The 17,231-nt window shown below is 36.4% G+C and overlaps 1 protein-coding gene across 2 annotated transcripts in view; it reads right to left on the bottom strand.

Annotated features, from left to right (window-relative positions):
* Positions 1-324: 324 nt before the first annotated feature.
* LOC139139840 (TPR and ankyrin repeat-containing protein 1-like) overlaps positions 325-17,231 on the bottom strand; it is a 42,825-nt gene continuing 25,918 nt past the window's right edge. For both annotated transcript variants that reach the window (XM_070708781.1, XM_070708780.1), the window contains exons 21-34: positions 15,336-15,500; positions 13,139-13,338; positions 12,440-12,577; positions 11,852-12,022; positions 9,402-9,570; positions 8,982-9,104; positions 8,132-8,334; positions 7,695-7,918; positions 4,043-6,919; positions 3,595-3,794; positions 2,977-3,097; positions 1,208-1,278; positions 741-912; positions 325-443 (exon numbers count right to left, since the gene is read on the bottom strand). In XM_070708781.1, coding sequence (XP_070564882.1) covers positions 5,065-6,919; positions 7,695-7,918; positions 8,132-8,334; positions 8,982-9,104; positions 9,402-9,570; positions 11,852-12,022; positions 12,440-12,577; positions 13,139-13,338; positions 15,336-15,500 — 3,248 coding nt within the window. In that variant the 3' untranslated portion in view covers positions 325-443; positions 741-912; positions 1,208-1,278; ... (1 more) ...; positions 3,595-3,794; positions 4,043-5,064. The remainder of the gene's footprint in view (positions 444-740; positions 913-1,207; positions 1,279-2,976; positions 3,098-3,594; positions 3,795-4,042; positions 6,920-7,694; positions 7,919-8,131; positions 8,335-8,981; positions 9,105-9,401; positions 9,571-11,851; positions 12,023-12,439; positions 12,578-13,138; positions 13,339-15,335; positions 15,501-17,231) is intronic.

The following is a 17,231-nucleotide window of genomic DNA, read 5'->3' as shown; positions in this document are numbered from 1 at the left end:
TGAAATCTTTAATTCTCTTAAAACGTGGTGCCACAGTTTGTGATAAACAGTGAATTAAAAATCTTGACTACATTATTGCCATGATTATTCCCATATGGAAAAAAAAAATATACAAAAATCTTGTGCAAAATATCAACACGTACTGTCAACATACATTACATCAAAGGTAAGTACTACCGTATGTTCTCTGTGTCTCATACTCTGACATCCTAATTATTATATTTTCTGCCAAAATCAAAATCTAGCACAATTTCAAGAAGCTCCGGCACAAACCACCTTAGTTTATTTTTTCCTTCTCCTGTGTTTTTTCTTTTTGCTTTTCTTCTCTGGCTTGTCTACTTTCAGAAGCTGACTGGCCTCATTGTGTCCCTCTCCATCCTCTGTTGCCAAGACAACAGCCTCCTCAGCATCCTCACCTTCTATCACAGATGATGTGAAGGTACCTTTGAAAAGGTAAGAAAGCACTCTGTTTGTATCATGAATCTTTCTATACAGAGCTAGAACACAGAATTGGGATGAGCTACGGCACATCAACTATAGTGCAAATCTACCAATTACTGGAGTAAACAATCACATTGAATATGTCTTTAACTTGTCAAAACAACTCGAATCCATAGCTAAAATTTACTCAGTGAAGCTCTGACACAAATACTAATCAATGGCCAGATTTCTCCAGTTATAAAGCTAAGTTATCTATGTAAATTAAGAACAGATAACAAGGAAGACATAAAATGACTTACCTGATGGAGATTCTACTTCTATAGTTGTATCACTCAGTAATCTTTGGATTTTGTCAAGGTCAGTTCTCAAAGTGTCAGCAAGTTTGCCAATTTCCTTGGCCCTCTCCCAGCTACGATGTTTATGTATCTCACTGACACTCTCATCAAGTTTTGTCTTTTCTCTCTTCAGTTGCTGAAATAACAGATCATGAAAGTTACTCTCAGAACTGATATTGCATTTTGAATAATGTTACAACTTCATCTGCATTGTAAATGTACAGTGTATACTCTAATCGATTGTTAGTTTCTACAATGAAACTATATAATAAATCATTACTTTGTACAACTCATCAATGATGGAAAGTCCAATATGATGAAAAGTTCATACTCTACATTGGTGGAAGTTTGTCTATGGTTTTTGGAAATAATCTTTTTGTACACATACAAGTGAAAAGCTTGTAATTAATTTTTTTCTACTAAAAACTTACTGTTATGTCTAAAGCCAGTTGTTCACTCTTGTGACTTCTAACACTAATAGAAGCAAAGAACTCTTCACAATCTTCAAGGAGAAAGAAATGATAAGAATAAAGAGATGCATTAGTAATATGTATGATGATACTGTAACAAAAATTATGACAAAACTGATGATGCAAAATGCTGGCAGGGTTCCAAACATTATGTATTTAGTATAGTGTTTCCCTGCAGGTGGAAATTGCAAAAGCAGCATGCCAGTATTAACAACAAACCTATCAGATTTAAATCATGATTTCTGTAAAGCCTGTTGTAAATGAAAGGATACGAAACCAGGTGACCTACATGAACTATAGGCTATTAGATTTGTTCTATATAGATGTTCTTCTACCAATAACGTAATTTAAGATGGTGCTTTTTTGAACTTTACATGATTTATGAGGCAAAAGAACTCAAGAAATGGGGAATAGCAAGAAAGCATTTAATATTGCTTGTGAGTACATGTAGTTGATAACATCAATGGAAATTTGATTTTGATATCTCTGAAACACAATGGCATTACATTATATTTTTATATGTACCTACAGTGTATGTGATGTAAAGCAGATATGAACACAATTCAACAGACCTACAATTGCACACCATTAAATATTACAGATCTCTAGGGGTTCAGTAGAGATAGCAAAGTTTTGTCTGACGCTACCATCTCATTGCCATAGAAACAGTGCATTCATCTTACCTGCACCCATATATCCTCTTCAATTATGAAATTTGTGTAAGCAATGTGTGAGGGAATGAAATGAGTGAATTTAGAATGGCGCAAAAAATGCTGTATTCCCTTGGGAATGAATAAATGAAGAAAAATTAAATGAAAACATAAAAAATAAACAAATGAAAGATTATTTGTGCTTAATCATGCATTTGCAAATGGAAACACAGTTATGGCACATGAAACAATGTTAATTAAAAATTTGTTATGATAAGAGAAAGCAACGCCAAATTGTGCCAAGTATTGACTGGTCTCAAACACAGTATGGAATGTATATGACACTGAAAGCATTGTAATATGTCAACCCTAACATTAGCAATTGATCCATCTGCTATTGAAGCATGTATTGGTTAATGACATGGTGCAAGTGATATTAAGCAAAGATGGATAGAAATGAGCAATACATGCACGATCTCTGATTAACCCTTTGAGTGCTGTAACTTTTCCCACCAAAATTTTACTGCCACAATTTGCCAATTTTTATGAATTTTTCTGAAATTTGTGTGATAATTTTGGACCAAATGGACATCATATTTCATTGGCTACAGTTTTTTATCAAAACTTTGGCAAAAATCTGCGAAAAATTGACTAGGGTATATTTTGTGATGGGAGAAAAATTGACGTTGGCGCTCAAAGGCTTAAACAGGGAATAGCTGTAACTTTTGATGATATTTTCATAGTTTTTGTTAAAAAAAACAAAAGCATATTTCTTCATACTAATGATGACAAATGAATTCTAGTTCAAATAAAAAGTCAGTTGTCAACAATATTGTGGGTCATTACACACATGTTGTGAGACAAGTTGAACAGTCAGCATATCAACATGATTATGCAGTAACAGAACAAAAAAATTGTGTTTTTTCGATAGAACAAATGCATCAAAAGTTAGCTATCTATCACTCACTCAACTGAACAAACAGTTCAGTATTGCACTATTGTACATACAGTCTTTATACAAAATGATGATCACACTGAGAAAATCTGACAGGGAGCATATGCCATTCACTGCATACTTACCACACTGGGTTGGATGAATCTTTTGAACATAAATTTGTTTGTAGATTGTGAACTGTCTACTTTTTTCCAAATGGCCAACATTCTGTACATGTACTTTGAATGTCTGTCCTCCTGACTTCACCTGAAAACCGTACATATCACATAATGCAGTTGAGATTTTGTCAAGATAGAGATTAAAAATACTGTGAGTTGAAAAAGTCAGAAACTTGACTACAGGTAAAATTATAAAGATGACATGTGTTTCTGTAGAAGCTAGATGGTATAATCACATTTATTTTATGCAAAGGTACAAAGTCTAATAAACTGGGGACAAAATATCTTTGTTCTCTATAATTGATCTTTGTAATAAAGAGTTTTATGGCAGTATACATAGTACTTCTGACTGACTTCAGAGAATTCGCAAAACGACTCAGTATTAATTTCTGCAGTGTCTTCCCTGGGTGTTTGCTCTTCAACATTGAGTGACAACTTAACATCCATTGAAATAGTGCCCTCAAGTCGGATTATGGTCAAGTATATCCCATGCATATGTTTGGTCTTCAAAACTGTGTTTGTTTTGTCAACATATTTTACAATGATATTACAATGTCCCCCTTGGATACTGTGCCTTACATGTACCTGTTTATGAGTGAGGTCTGCCTGTCTTGATCTGGTCTCTCCAAACAAAACTGATGAAGGTGAACTGTGACCGCCACATTCCAATTCTGGTTTTATATCTCCAGTTCTGGCCTTCTCAGATAACTGTGATTCTTTCAGTGGTGTTTGACTTCTTTGTAACAGAGGATGTTGGGTCATCACACTTTCAGGGGACTGTGGTTCTGCACAGTAGAAGATATGAACTTGTAGGTTACAAGTTGCATACTAGATGTTTATGTGTTTATGAGGTGAATAAAACAGTAACACTGAATGTATACATACTAATTTGCTGGGGCCCATACAGACATGGCATTTGAGATTCAGACTGGATTAGAACTAAGGCAGTCATGACTTTCTTACTCCAGAAGATAAAATTGCTGTAAATATGATGTAATTCTGAGGTGCAAAGGAATAGGGTACTGTTTCTCACCTTGAAGAGGTGCATCCTGTTCATCATCCAAATTAAGTTTGATCTGTCTGTATTGATTTGCATTCTTCAGAGTAATATCTCCTCCAGCAAAGATTTCACCACAAATTCCACACATCTTCAGATTGACACTGGAGAACTCGGACAGCAATTCTGTGTCCATTTCTGCAGTGTCTTTCATGTGTGTTGGCTCTTCCACATCAAAATCCAATGGAAGGCCATACCGTATCTTCACTGCCAGAACATGAAGATTCCTGAGGAATCTGTATCTTCTGAAGTTCCGGATGATGATATTTGCTGCATTGATTTTAGAAAGTCTGTCATGTTGGGCTTGATCTTCTCTAGCACGTGCGATCTCTTCAGCTGACATGCCAGTCACATCAAATTGTCCATGGTAGTCATCAACATTCTCTTCTTCACTAATCTCTCCCTGAATAGTCTTCATTGATGTTTCCTTGTCACCGTGGTTACCATTATCATCACTACTCTTGTACCCACTGCTATCATCATCACTACCATTACTATCGGTGTACTCAGGAACAAACTCTCCAGGTGGAAGTGGATTATTGAAGTTATTGTAGTACTGCTTCACTCTGACCTGCTGATAATGCAGACCCTTGATACCAACTGGTGAATTGTTCCATATCCATCTGCATTGATAAAGAAACTCATCTTCTCTTCGGGTTAGTAGAGTCTGCAAAGCGACGATCACATCTTGGATTCCTTGAGCTTTGTGGATTGCTTTCAAAGCGTCTGCCACTCTTGGTGGAAGTCTTCCATCTACTTTGATTTTCAGGAGATGCTTCATGAGTGTTTGCTCACAGACCAACGGTGTCACGGTACCGATGTTGCTCAGCATCACCAAAGCCAGAACCAGACATCGTTCAGCTTCTCCTGTCTTGATATAATCATCACTGCCTCTACTGAAAGCGTCCTGCAGTATGTTGAAGTCTCCTGAAAATAGCTCTCCACACAGCAGCTTGACCAGGAAGCGTATGTGTCCACTGAGTTGATGTAGGCTGTTGTCATCTACTTTTGCCATGTGAACTGCAGCATACATGTAATGCTGGTCGCCCTTTCTTCGGAGCACACAGCATGTCAAAGAAGGTGACTTGGGCAAGGTAGCTGGCAGGAACAATGACAACAGCACTCCTACACTTTGCAAAGATTGTCATGGCGAGAGTATACTTCAACTCCAACATCATTACCACATTGCAAATTGATGGTATGAGGGGAGGAACAGCCCTCTTGGCTGGAAGACCAATGAATCTATTGAATGAACCAACTGACTGCACAGGGTCATTACCTTCATGGAGATAAGCAGCTGATTGAAGGAAGGGATGAAAGATGCTGAAGAAGTTAATCACCTTTCTCTCCTGCACAGCCATCAAACCAATGTGTGATGGTATCTTCTCTGGATGTTGCACTTTACGGACATTCATGACTTCATTCCAATAACTCTTCTCCACGTCAATGATCCAGTTCTTGAAAACACTGGAGTCTGTTTGCGAAAGTAGATGGAAGATCCAAATCAGGAAATACAGATCTGTATTTGAACACTTGTCTATTTTGTTGGAGGCTGCCCATTTCCTTTCAGCTACATCCCGGATACAGTCTACCACTGGGAACCTCTTCAAGATCTTCAGAACGTCCAGCATAGCTGCTGATTTCTCACTGGAGATTCTTAGATGGCAATGCTTTGGTAGCAGAGCGTCATGCAGCTGTGAGCACAGCCTCTCAGCAATATCTTTTACATCTATTTCTTTAGTATGCCAAAAGTCCATTTCTCTCTGGATATCCTTGAAGCATGAAAGCTTTCTTGTTCCCAACAAGACATCAGTTAACATTATTTCTGTTGTGATTGCTTGCAGGTAGTTGAAATAGGTAAACTTCTTGTACGGCTCATGTAAGTGAGGACATTCTCCCTTATTTGTACATGGTACACCAATGACATAATCCGGGCATTGACTGTAACTCATTCGTTCTTCTTTCAAGACTGCTTTCATTAACTTTATCCAGTGAGATGCTAAGCTCAAAAGATGCTTTACAATACTGCTACGGGCAGTAGCTACTTCAACCACTTTGGAAGTTGTTTTGATATTTGACTGCTTGCTGGAAGAATGGGATGATAACTGTGAATGATGTTGGTCAAATCTCAGAAAACAAGCGCCCTCATGGATTAGTACTTCTCTCTTGTTAGGCCCAACTTCCTTAAGACCGTAAAAGTGATCACACAGGGAAGCTACATGTTTTTCATGGACTGCCATGGGTTTGTAAATCACTGACACCAACTTGAAGAGTTGTTCCAAGGTATGGAGAACAAAGTCCTGCATTAGTTGAATGGTCAGGGGCCAATTATTGATGATGTTCTTTACACATTCTACCTGCCCAGGAATATTATTCTCTTTGAAGAATTGATCATAGGCAGCTGCCAAGTTGCCTTGATCTTTTGTCAGTGCTGCGGTCAACATCATGGCTTCTGCTTCTCCAACAGGATTTTCCACTTCTTTAAACAAGGAACTGGCTTCTGCTAGATACTCAAGAACCTCTGACTGATCTCCAGTATAGCGCAGTACATGGACACGACCACATGCTAGTAGAACCTCTGCCCTGAAAGATACATCATCCTTAGCATCGGCCAATTCTAAGGCGTCCATCAGTTTTCCCATTGATCTCAAAAGTTTGGCTGCTTCAAATTGTCTTCCATTTTCTTTAAGCAGGTCAGCAGCATCTTCCATTCTGTTCCTGTCCTTGAGAAACTGAAGTTGATCTTCAAGTTTTGGGAACTGGCTGATGGCAGTTTTCATCTTGTCAAAGTTACGAGCATGGTAGTGCATGTCAGCAGCACGGAAGGATAACCTCTCCAGTGTGTCAAGAACACTGAAATAAAATTAACCAGGCATGGACAATTAAAATATGGATTACTTGTGAGTGCAAACACACAGAAAGGAGATACAATCTGCAATATTCATACAATCAGACTGTTCATTTTCAAACATGAGCACCAAATGAGTACATTTGCAGGTATAAAGTATAGAATACTGCTTCAACTTGCATGTAGATACATGTAGAAATGCTCCAGTGGCAATAAACTTTGATCAAAGTATAAATTGCATATTACAGATTATTTTGATTGAAATGAAAGCAAAGAGTTCATTAAACCTTATATACAATATTGATCGGTATACACATATATAATTTCTCCCTGCAAAAACTGCATGAAGTTACTTGGATCAATACTGATGTAATAAAGTATTAATTTGTAAACAAAGTTGATAACTGTGGATATCACAGTGTGTTCATAGGACCTCTATTACAAAGATGAGCCTGTGCACAAAGTGTTGCAATAATTATAGAAAACATGATGATTGCGTTGTCAAATCTTCTTACCAAAACTTTTAGATATGAAGGCTGCAATGATTATTCTTTTGAACACTTTTTGGGCAAATCATTTTTAATTAACTTGCTTCAGTGATTGTCAGGTTTTATGATTTTTAGTTTTTTGAAACATGGCAACATAATTACAGAAATTATCACCTGTATGCAAATAGCAAGTTTCAAATCTTCACAATGTCTCAGTCATTTGTCATGGAAATGACAAAGTAGGTCACAGAAAAATGTAGAAGTAAAGGAGTGTACCACTTTAATGACATACCCTGGAGGATTCCTGGATAACTCTTCTGGAAGTGGCAACATCTTTTCTTCATACTCTCTTTTCTTGATGTTGTATCTCTCCACTACATCACTTGCCTTGTCAAAGGCTTGGACAGAACACAGCAATTCAACTGCTTTTCTGTAGTTTGCAGTCTTCTCATAGCATCTTGCAGCATCCAAGGGGTTCTTTAGTCTCTTTTCATGAAGAAGGGCAGCATTTGTGAACTGTGAAAATAATGTTGGAAATACTAAACAGATCAGAGTTTTTACAATGTAAGACGAAAATTAAACACCACACTGCAGTCACACATTCTTCACACAGCTAAATTAAAGATGCCATTAAACGGCCACTAGCTGTAACCTTACATGATTTTTTAACTATTTTTGTTAAATTTGCATTTTTTACAAAAAAATGACTTAGGGCATATAAAATGTTACCTTTCCAATTTTCTCAAACAGATTAGCTGACAGATGATATTCTTTGGCATTGTACAGACATCTTGCAGCAGGCTGGTACGCTTCACATTGCAAAAATTCATCTGCAGCAGCTAGGAATTTCGCTCTCAGCTTCCGTGGATTTTCACGCAACTGTTCTGCTGCCATTGCTTTGTCATGGGCAAGTGACATCTTGGCTTTTCTCTCTGAGGGTACACAAAGTAATTTCCTTTGTTGATTTCAAAAGTAGTTACATTGTGTGTAGTGTACAAACATAGGCTTAATAAAAATGTCAGCAGTGTGACTGCATATCCAAACTCTATAATGCCTCTCTTCTGCAAGTTCTGGGAATTATCACTCCTTTTGAAATTCACTGAAAGTGACATTTTAATTTTAAAACTTTTTTGTGAATATACTTTTGAACAAATTTATACAAATATGGTTGTGTTCATCTTTATTTCAACAAGATAGGAATGCTTGTCACTTTAGCACAACAGCCTCTTCAATGATTGCCTGGGAAACATTCAGCTTCAACTTGACTTTAAGTCTCACTGGATTTCGAATAAATTTCGATCATCTAAATTTTCCAGTCCACTTGATGTGGTAATTATCTTTGCAGCAGACAGGATGTTTAAACAAGTAGAATGAGAGAAATAGTTCATTCAAATTATACAGCAACTTTGAAAGAAGTAAACATGTTTTGAAACATTCTAAGCAACTTAGGGCATGTTTGCAAATAAGTCTATATGAATGGTTACTTTAAAATAATTTTATAAATCACAGAATTCAGTAACATGGCATTCATAATTTGGACTGGCAAGTAAATTATAAATTAATCTTATAGAGTACTCACTGTCCATTCCTTTGACGTAACATTTGGCTGCAACTTTCCACAACTTGTTGTTGTAGAAATAGTCTCCTCTCTTGTTCCACTCTTCTGGTGTGGACGGGGTGGCAAACATACCATCTGAAAGTCCTGAATTAATTCATAGAGGAAATCCTTGTAACTCATCATGACCGTGTTTAAGTAAGTACTCAGATGACCATGTTTAAGTAAGTACTCAGAGTATGGTAATTTCACACATTCAGACGGAACAGAATCATGCCTTTATAAACTTCCACACCAAAGCTAACAAAGAAATAGCTGCATGCTGTAAAATTAATAATGAATTGTTTACTTCTTATTTAGATAAGTACTTATGAAATAATATTATCCTACAGTACCCCTATTAATTTTACCAGTTGCATTATGAAATTTTGATTAGTACTGTACCTTCCTGTCCACTTTCATTGTCTTTTATTCTGACCACTTGGACAAGTCTTCTCTTCCTAAAATACTCAAACATTGGAGCTCTCTTTTCCCGATCTTCATCAAATATCCACACATTGACCCTTGCCCTGGTTACAGCTGTGTAGAGATACTTCAACTCTGAGTTGAGTACCTAAAACGTAAACCAACAAGTCATCATTGATGACACAGTCCCCACTTGTTAATGGGTACTATAATTACAAGTCCTCACAGAGGATACAGTCCTCTTCATTAATTAGGTCTGTGATTAAAAATACTATGATACTGATGGGGCTTAATGGCTGAGAATGAGTTCCATGGTGGTGAAAACATAAAACCAAGTCAATTAATAATTAATCGACAGGATGCTGCCCAACATTTTTGCATCCTATCCTAACACTGACAGATTATCACCGGTACCATGCAGTGCTTCTGAACATTCACCCTGAAAACAAAAATTCATTATGTAAATGCAAACTAGCAATTACTTTAAATGATACCGCTAAGTGTCATTGAAGTGTATTTACAACACTATGAGATCAACATCTGTACCAAGTTTCATTCAATTTGGGGATATATCACTTTAATTAGGAAAGTTCATTACTTATGCAATTGTAACAAAATGGCAGACATGCAGCCATATTGGATCATATCATGCAACAAATTGACGTGGATATGTATGACATAGGTCAATGTCCTTGTACCAACTTTAAATAAAATCAGTTGAGATGTGCCTGAGCTATGGCTCCGTACATGAAAAAATCGTAACAAAATGGCTGCACGGCAGCCATATTGGATCGTATCACAAAACAAATCAACGTGTATATGTATGACATATGAAGTAATCCTTGTACCAAGTTTGAATGAAATCACTCAACGCATCTCAGAGATATCTGCGGGCAGATGGACGGACGCACGGATGGATGCACGGACGCACGCACGGACATGACCAAACCTATAAGTCCCCCCAGATGGTGTCCTTGGGGACTAACAAACAGAAGATGACTTTTACTTCTTTTTTGAAGAGAATCCTTTGCCTTTTCAACATTTATACATCAAGATATGGCTTCCAAATGAGAACTGGTATGAAATGAACCTAAAACTTCACATAAGTTAATCAAAATTACATTTCATTTACTGATTTATAAAATTATACACTTAGAGGTTATTACCCAATATTGCCTGTTCCTGTGTTGTGGCAGCATGAGTGTCATTTGTGCTGCGTCAGACACACGACTTCGTCTCATGTCTGACGCAGCATAAATGACATGAATGCTGATATGACACAAGGAAAGGCAATATTGGGTAATAACCGATTTACCATATACCCATGCCCATAATTTTACAAATGGTACGAAAAACCTTAAATTTTGAGGATTTACTTTATCATGCCTTGCGCATAAATATCGGTATATTTATGTGAACAGGCTTCATACGATGAAGTAAACATCACGCGCGACATTGCTGCAAGTCCTCCATATCTCAATGAACCCCAAGAAGAAAGACACCAGAATATAAAAATCGTCATACAGGAGGAACCTTTTAAGGTGCAATATGCTATTACAATTGTAACCAATCAAAAACTGTCCTCAGCTTTATCCTTATCACGCTCAATCGTCATACAGCACAGAGCTCGAGCGGAGAAGGGCAGCCATTTTGTTTGTTTACCCTAAGAGTTGTCATGTCAACAGCCACAATGCACTCACTACATGTTCAGGGTAGACCGTGCACAGTGCTGGCGCCAAGCAAACTGTAGAGTGTTTGCTAGAGCTTGGCTAAAAGATACGAGAACTTTAACCCTTTGAGCACTGTAATTTTCTCCTGCCAAAATTTAAGTGCAAAATTTTACCAAGTTTTGTGAATTTTTCTGTAATTTTTTGATAATTTTGGATCAAATGGACATATTTCGTTAGCTACAGTTTTTTTTCAAAATTTTGGCAAAATCTGAGAAAAGTTGACAGGGGTTTATTTTATGTAGGGACAAAAATAGACTTTGGCGCTCAAAGGGTTAACAGGAAAACCATTTGAGAACATTACAAGACTCAACATGTGATTTCCATTTTTAGCAACCAGAAATACCCGTGTTCCTCAAAGCCCTTCAATTTTTTACGTCGGCGACATCGCATTACAGGCAGGGAATGGCAGTATCTTGTTTGTTTACATTGTTTACCAACAAACTGCTAATGTAGTTCAGGAAAACTCCAAAACCGATGATGTTTATTGTGCATAACTCAATGTTTACCGTAAAATATCACAGCTGATATTTTTCGGTGAACGTCACTAGGATGAAGCAATATGGGCATGGGTATATGATAAAGGCTGAATATGTAATGCTTAAATTTGTTCATAGCAAAATGTTCAAATAAAACATACCAAATACGAGGTAAAAATGTCATCATGTCTGAAAGTTACCATAAAACAAATAAACTCCACACCTTGTGTTTGTCTGGATCAAACTGCAATGGTCTGGGAGCATTGATCTGTTCATGATCATCTACAAGGTCAATCTCTACACAGTTCTTTTCCGAACTCCGTGCCAGTCCATCTTTGAAGTTTTCTGTCAGTTGTTGCAAATAGGTAGTCACCACTCTCCATTCTTTCTGAGCCTGATTTAAAACAGATCAAAGTTAGATTAATTTTTTTGAGACCACTTTTATTACAGAGCAGTATTTGTCATTGAAGTGATTGATGTTCAGTGATGTAGAACAGAAACACAGCTTTCTTTGCCTTTAATAGGAGAGGAAAATAACTTTGGGAACCCCTGAACCATTGGTGTTTTTCCTTGATATCATTGCATTGATGTAATATGGGGAGCCAAGGTAACTTGTCAGGGAACTACAGTGTAATTTATTCATGTTGTCCTACAGAGTCATGAAAAATAATACAACTTCAATGCCATCCCTATATGTCACCAAAGTTTACCTGTCACAGTGTTGAATCATATGACATGTATCAATTTTAATAAAATTAAATCTTGATGTTTTGTCAAATGTCAACTTGATTTCAAGAAAGTTATTACTTACAGGTGAGTCTTTGAAGAAATTATAGAGCAATACATCATCAAATTCCAGACCCTTAGATTCGTAGATAGTCAGCACAAGTCCTAGACTGAGTTCCTTTGGTAAGGCAGCTTTGGCTTCTTCATTAGCCACAAGAATTACCTATAATTGATGAAGTATACAGGAAGAGATTTTTTATATCACTTTTCAAAGACACTTACCGGTATATTTTTCTCTTCAATATAAATTGTATAACACTGGTATATGTTGTTTACTATCTGATATGCAGTCAAACTCTAAGAGAAATTCTGTTGATGTTTTATGATAAGACTAACATAGCAATTCTAATATTGGAGTATAATTATATACATATATTAGTGTTAAAGCTATACAGTCACCTGTAATCTAAATAAGCCAATATATGGTCAAAGGGGAGTTCCTTGGTATTCAAAATGCCCATGTGAGGGTGCTGTTTTTTAAAAAGTGGCCACCCACTTAAAATATGTGATTGGTTAGATTTTCTCTTTCCATGGTAACTGTGGCAAAATTGGAACAGGTGACAGTATACCTTAAGAAACTACCATTGCCTTGCCTTGCCTAGCTAAAAAGGCAATTCAATAGCACTTTCCTTTGTATTTGGTAATACGAATTCTAGTAATAGTCAATATACTTTCGCTAAAAGATGCAAATTTTGGAATCCAACCAAATCGCACTGTAGCTTACCTGATGAGCTCCGAATTCAATTTCTGATGTTTTTCTCTTATTTCCTCTCAGTAGCAGAGCTAAGTCACTGAAACTGCAAGATTCCAAGAGAACTGGTTGAGGACCATCAAATAGTCCCTGGTCTCTCTGAAGTCTGTCAAAGGACTCTGGGAAGAACTCAATCATCAAATCCACTACACTTGTTGCAAGATCCAATATGCCTGATTCAAAGCATACAACAAGATCAAAAACATGTACGTATGCGTAGCCACAGAATTTCAAGGACAATGTTGTTGGGTGTAATTAAATGATCATTCAGAGCATTTCTACTTGCTCATTATATTAAACAATACCATAAAATGTTTGAGGTCAGGTGAGTATAGCATACTGTTAAAGGTGTAATGACACATGTTTGAAGTAGCAAACTAGTGCACAACTACTGTTGTTGAATCTTTCAATTTGTTGTGATCAAGCTTTTCAAGTGAATTTCATTCAGGATACAGTGACCCAAGTGTAGACCAGATATGAACTGTAAATGCTCACGTGTTTCATTATATATTGAAGTTATGTGTAAATTTGAACCTTTGCCACATGTTTGCAACTTCATTGAAAGTATTATGATCAACATAATGAACAATATTCACCACAGATTAACTTTATAGGTCACTAAGTATTCAAATACGCAATTTGCTGAAATAGAAATAGTTAATTTCTTTGACTGCTGTCATTGTATCACCACTTTATATAGCAAGTGTAATTGCATGCCTTTGGTCAAGTCCTTCAAACTATATATTCCAAACTTTGAAAGCTCATTAGATATGCAAACTATTAATTAGCTGACACGAAAACTTAAGTGCGAAATGACTATCAATAATGTTATAATCTGGTATAATCATCAATGTACATAGCATGTTATGCCAACTTTGATCAAATAAATCCAAATATATATCCCTTATTAGGAAAGTTCATTAAATACACAAATTAGGAATTGCTGAAGCAAAAATGCTTAATGCCTTTCAATAATGTTAGCCTACATAATAGTATCTTTAATGTACATAGCAAGTTTTATCAATTTTGGTCATGTAAATTCAAATATATATCCCTAATTTCAAAAATTCATTAAATATACAAATTAGGAGCTGGAGGAAGTAAAAATGCTTAATGACTTTCAGTAACGTCGTATCATAGTATCTTTATGTACATAGCAAGTTTCGTCAACTTTGGTCTAGTCAATACAGATAAATATCCCTGATTATGAAAGTTCATTAAATATGCAAATAAGGAATTGGCTAATGTTCAAATGCTTAATGACTTTCAATAATGTTCTATCATAGTATCTTTAATGTACGGTACATTGCCAGTTTCGTCGACTGTGGTCTCGTCAATTCAGATAAATACCCCTAATTAGGTAAGTTCATAAAATATGCAAATTAGGAATTGGCTGAAGTAATAATGCTTAATGACATTTAATAATGTTCTATCATAGTATCTTTAATGTACATAGCAAGTTTTATCAATTTTGGTCATGTAAATTCAAATATATATCCTTAATTTCAAAAGGTCATTAAATATGCAAATTAGGATTTGGATGAAGTAAAAATGCTTATTGACTTTCAGTAATGTTAAATCATAGTATCCTCAATATGCATACCAAGTTTCGTCAATTTTGATCGAGTAAATTTAGATATATATGCCTAATTAGTAGATTTCATTAAATATGCAAATTAGTAATTATCTTTCACGTCACCCCTTAATAACTTGCACAGCTGATATATCTTGATGTGATCAACATTTGTAGCAAATCTCATCAAATTGTGTGCAGTCGTTCTCAATGTATAGCCGTTTTTTCTAAATCATTAATTATGCAAATGAGCAAAAAGTAAGCAAGCCACACCCACCAAAAACTAATCAGTTCTTGCCATTTGCAAACTGAATCTATGTACCAGATTTGATTCTGATCTGATGAGCCGTTTTTGAGATATTGAGCACACAGACAGACAGACAGACAGACACACACACACACAGACACACAGACAGACAGACATCGCTGCGACATATGCTCACGTGTGTCAACACGTGAGCAAAAAATTGAATATTTTCCAATTCACTCTAAGACTTATATAGCTATGAGATCACTTCATGAGTCTTATTAGTTTCATTGGCCTGTAAAACCCTGCATCTTCTCTCAAATTTCATGTACAAATCCTCCACAACTGACCTGCATGTGATCGATAGTTGTGAGTGAGCTGGTAGACCCTCTTTGGAACTGTTACACTTGATGTTTTACCAACTGCCTTCATTGACTTGCTAGCATAGTGGAACAGTGTTTTCAAGTCATCGAATCTGAATGCAACTCCTCTCATAATGCTTTGAGCAGTGTCACCTGGGAAGAATGAATTAAACATGCATTGAGAATAGTTGCAGTTCCAGCATCCACAAAAATACATTTACAGAATTCTCATTGAAAATGCCATATCAGTATTCAGTATAATTCACTCATCAGTCATCTTCTTTTTTGACTTTCTTATTTAGGAAATCATTCATTCAGACTGGTATATAAATTGGCAATATCATCAAACTTTCATTTTATATACCTATCGCCTAGAATAATGTTAAAAGGAATATCATTCAATCTGCAATACATGGGATATACTACCGTTTGTTGACCATAATAAAAGACACTTATCACATGCACAAGCCAAGTTTATCATCTCTGAGCAAAAAACACGGGATTTATTCTCTGGTAGTTCTACGTCATGACAATCTGCTTCTATGTCATCAATTTTGGTGCATCAAACCTATTTTTATGTCGATCTTCAGTGTGCTTGTCAACGTAAACAAACAACATGGCAGCCCATATTTCTCCCACAATCAAAATGTGCCTGACGTCATAATATCGTAAAAATTAGTCATGATTATTGGAGTCTGACAAAATACATACACTTGGCAAATTTTGAGTCCTTGTATTTTAGTTTTGGTGCCAATATATGGGTTCGTATTCGTACCCTTACCAAATTCTCGCCACAAAAGGTATAGCTTAGGTATCTCTTTGGTATACCAGAGGTATACCAAATCACTTCTGGTATACTCCTGGTATACCAGATGTGTACCTATTTTCAAGGTCGATTTTTGATATAGTGTATCAAAGCTGTACCTCAGTAATCAGGTATAAATTAGGTATACCTAACATGTACCAGTTCATTTTAGGTAGGAAACAGGTAGTACCTATTATGTACCTCTTCTACTATGTATGGTCAAGTTGAAGACTGGTATACCAGAAATATACCAATCCAGGTATATTTCTGGTATACCTATTTGGGACGCAAGTGTCCATTGGTACATTGTACCTATTTGGTATACCTGAGGTATACCTGTGGTTTTAAAAAGCAGCCTACCTCAGGTAGTCCAGATTTTGACACTTTTGCCAAAAATAGGTATATCTGAGATATACATGTACCTATTTTTGGCGAAAGTGTCCAAATCTGGACTACCCGAGGTAGGCTCTTTTTTAAACCAAAGGTATACCTCTGGTATACCAAACATGTACTTACTTGGTCTGAAAAAGTATACCTCAGGTATATTTTTATTGTACCAGAATTTGGTAAGGGTATAGACCCCGCTGACGCCTGAACTTTCAGCACACTGTACTTTCATGCGATAGACATAAAGTTTCCACTGCAACAAGGGGATCAAGTGTAGAGTACAGGCCTCCAAAAGTCATGTAATGAAATCGATATTTTCTTAGCCCACCATAATAATAATCCGAAAAATCAAAACACAAGAGTGTACCTCCTGTATTTTCCACAGGAATTACCGGTACGTAAATAATTTGTGGAAACAACAAACTCAAAGCTGGTAGCGTTACCTTGGGTTCCATAACATTGTAACCAGGGTCAGCGTTACACAGTGTTTGAGCTGTTAAGATTCAGTCAATTTTTGTTTCAAAAAATAGCGTCACTTTGTCTAACGTAAATTTCTAGGCCTATGCTATCTTTGAAATGGTGTTTAACTTTGCGGAAGGTACGTGTAGACTGAAAGGTTGTCTGGCATTTGCTCAATTCACGCACATGAACATGTTCCTCGCTCACATGACGGAGGACTAGAAATGATTGAC

The sequence above is a fragment of the Ptychodera flava genome, chromosome 9, assembly GCF_041260155.1.
Source record: "Ptychodera flava strain L36383 chromosome 9, AS_Pfla_20210202, whole genome shotgun sequence".
Taxonomy (NCBI): domain Eukaryota; kingdom Metazoa; phylum Hemichordata; class Enteropneusta; family Ptychoderidae; genus Ptychodera; species Ptychodera flava.
The sequence above is the reverse complement of the archived record's forward strand: the minus strand, read 5'-3'. Positions and strand labels throughout refer to the sequence as shown.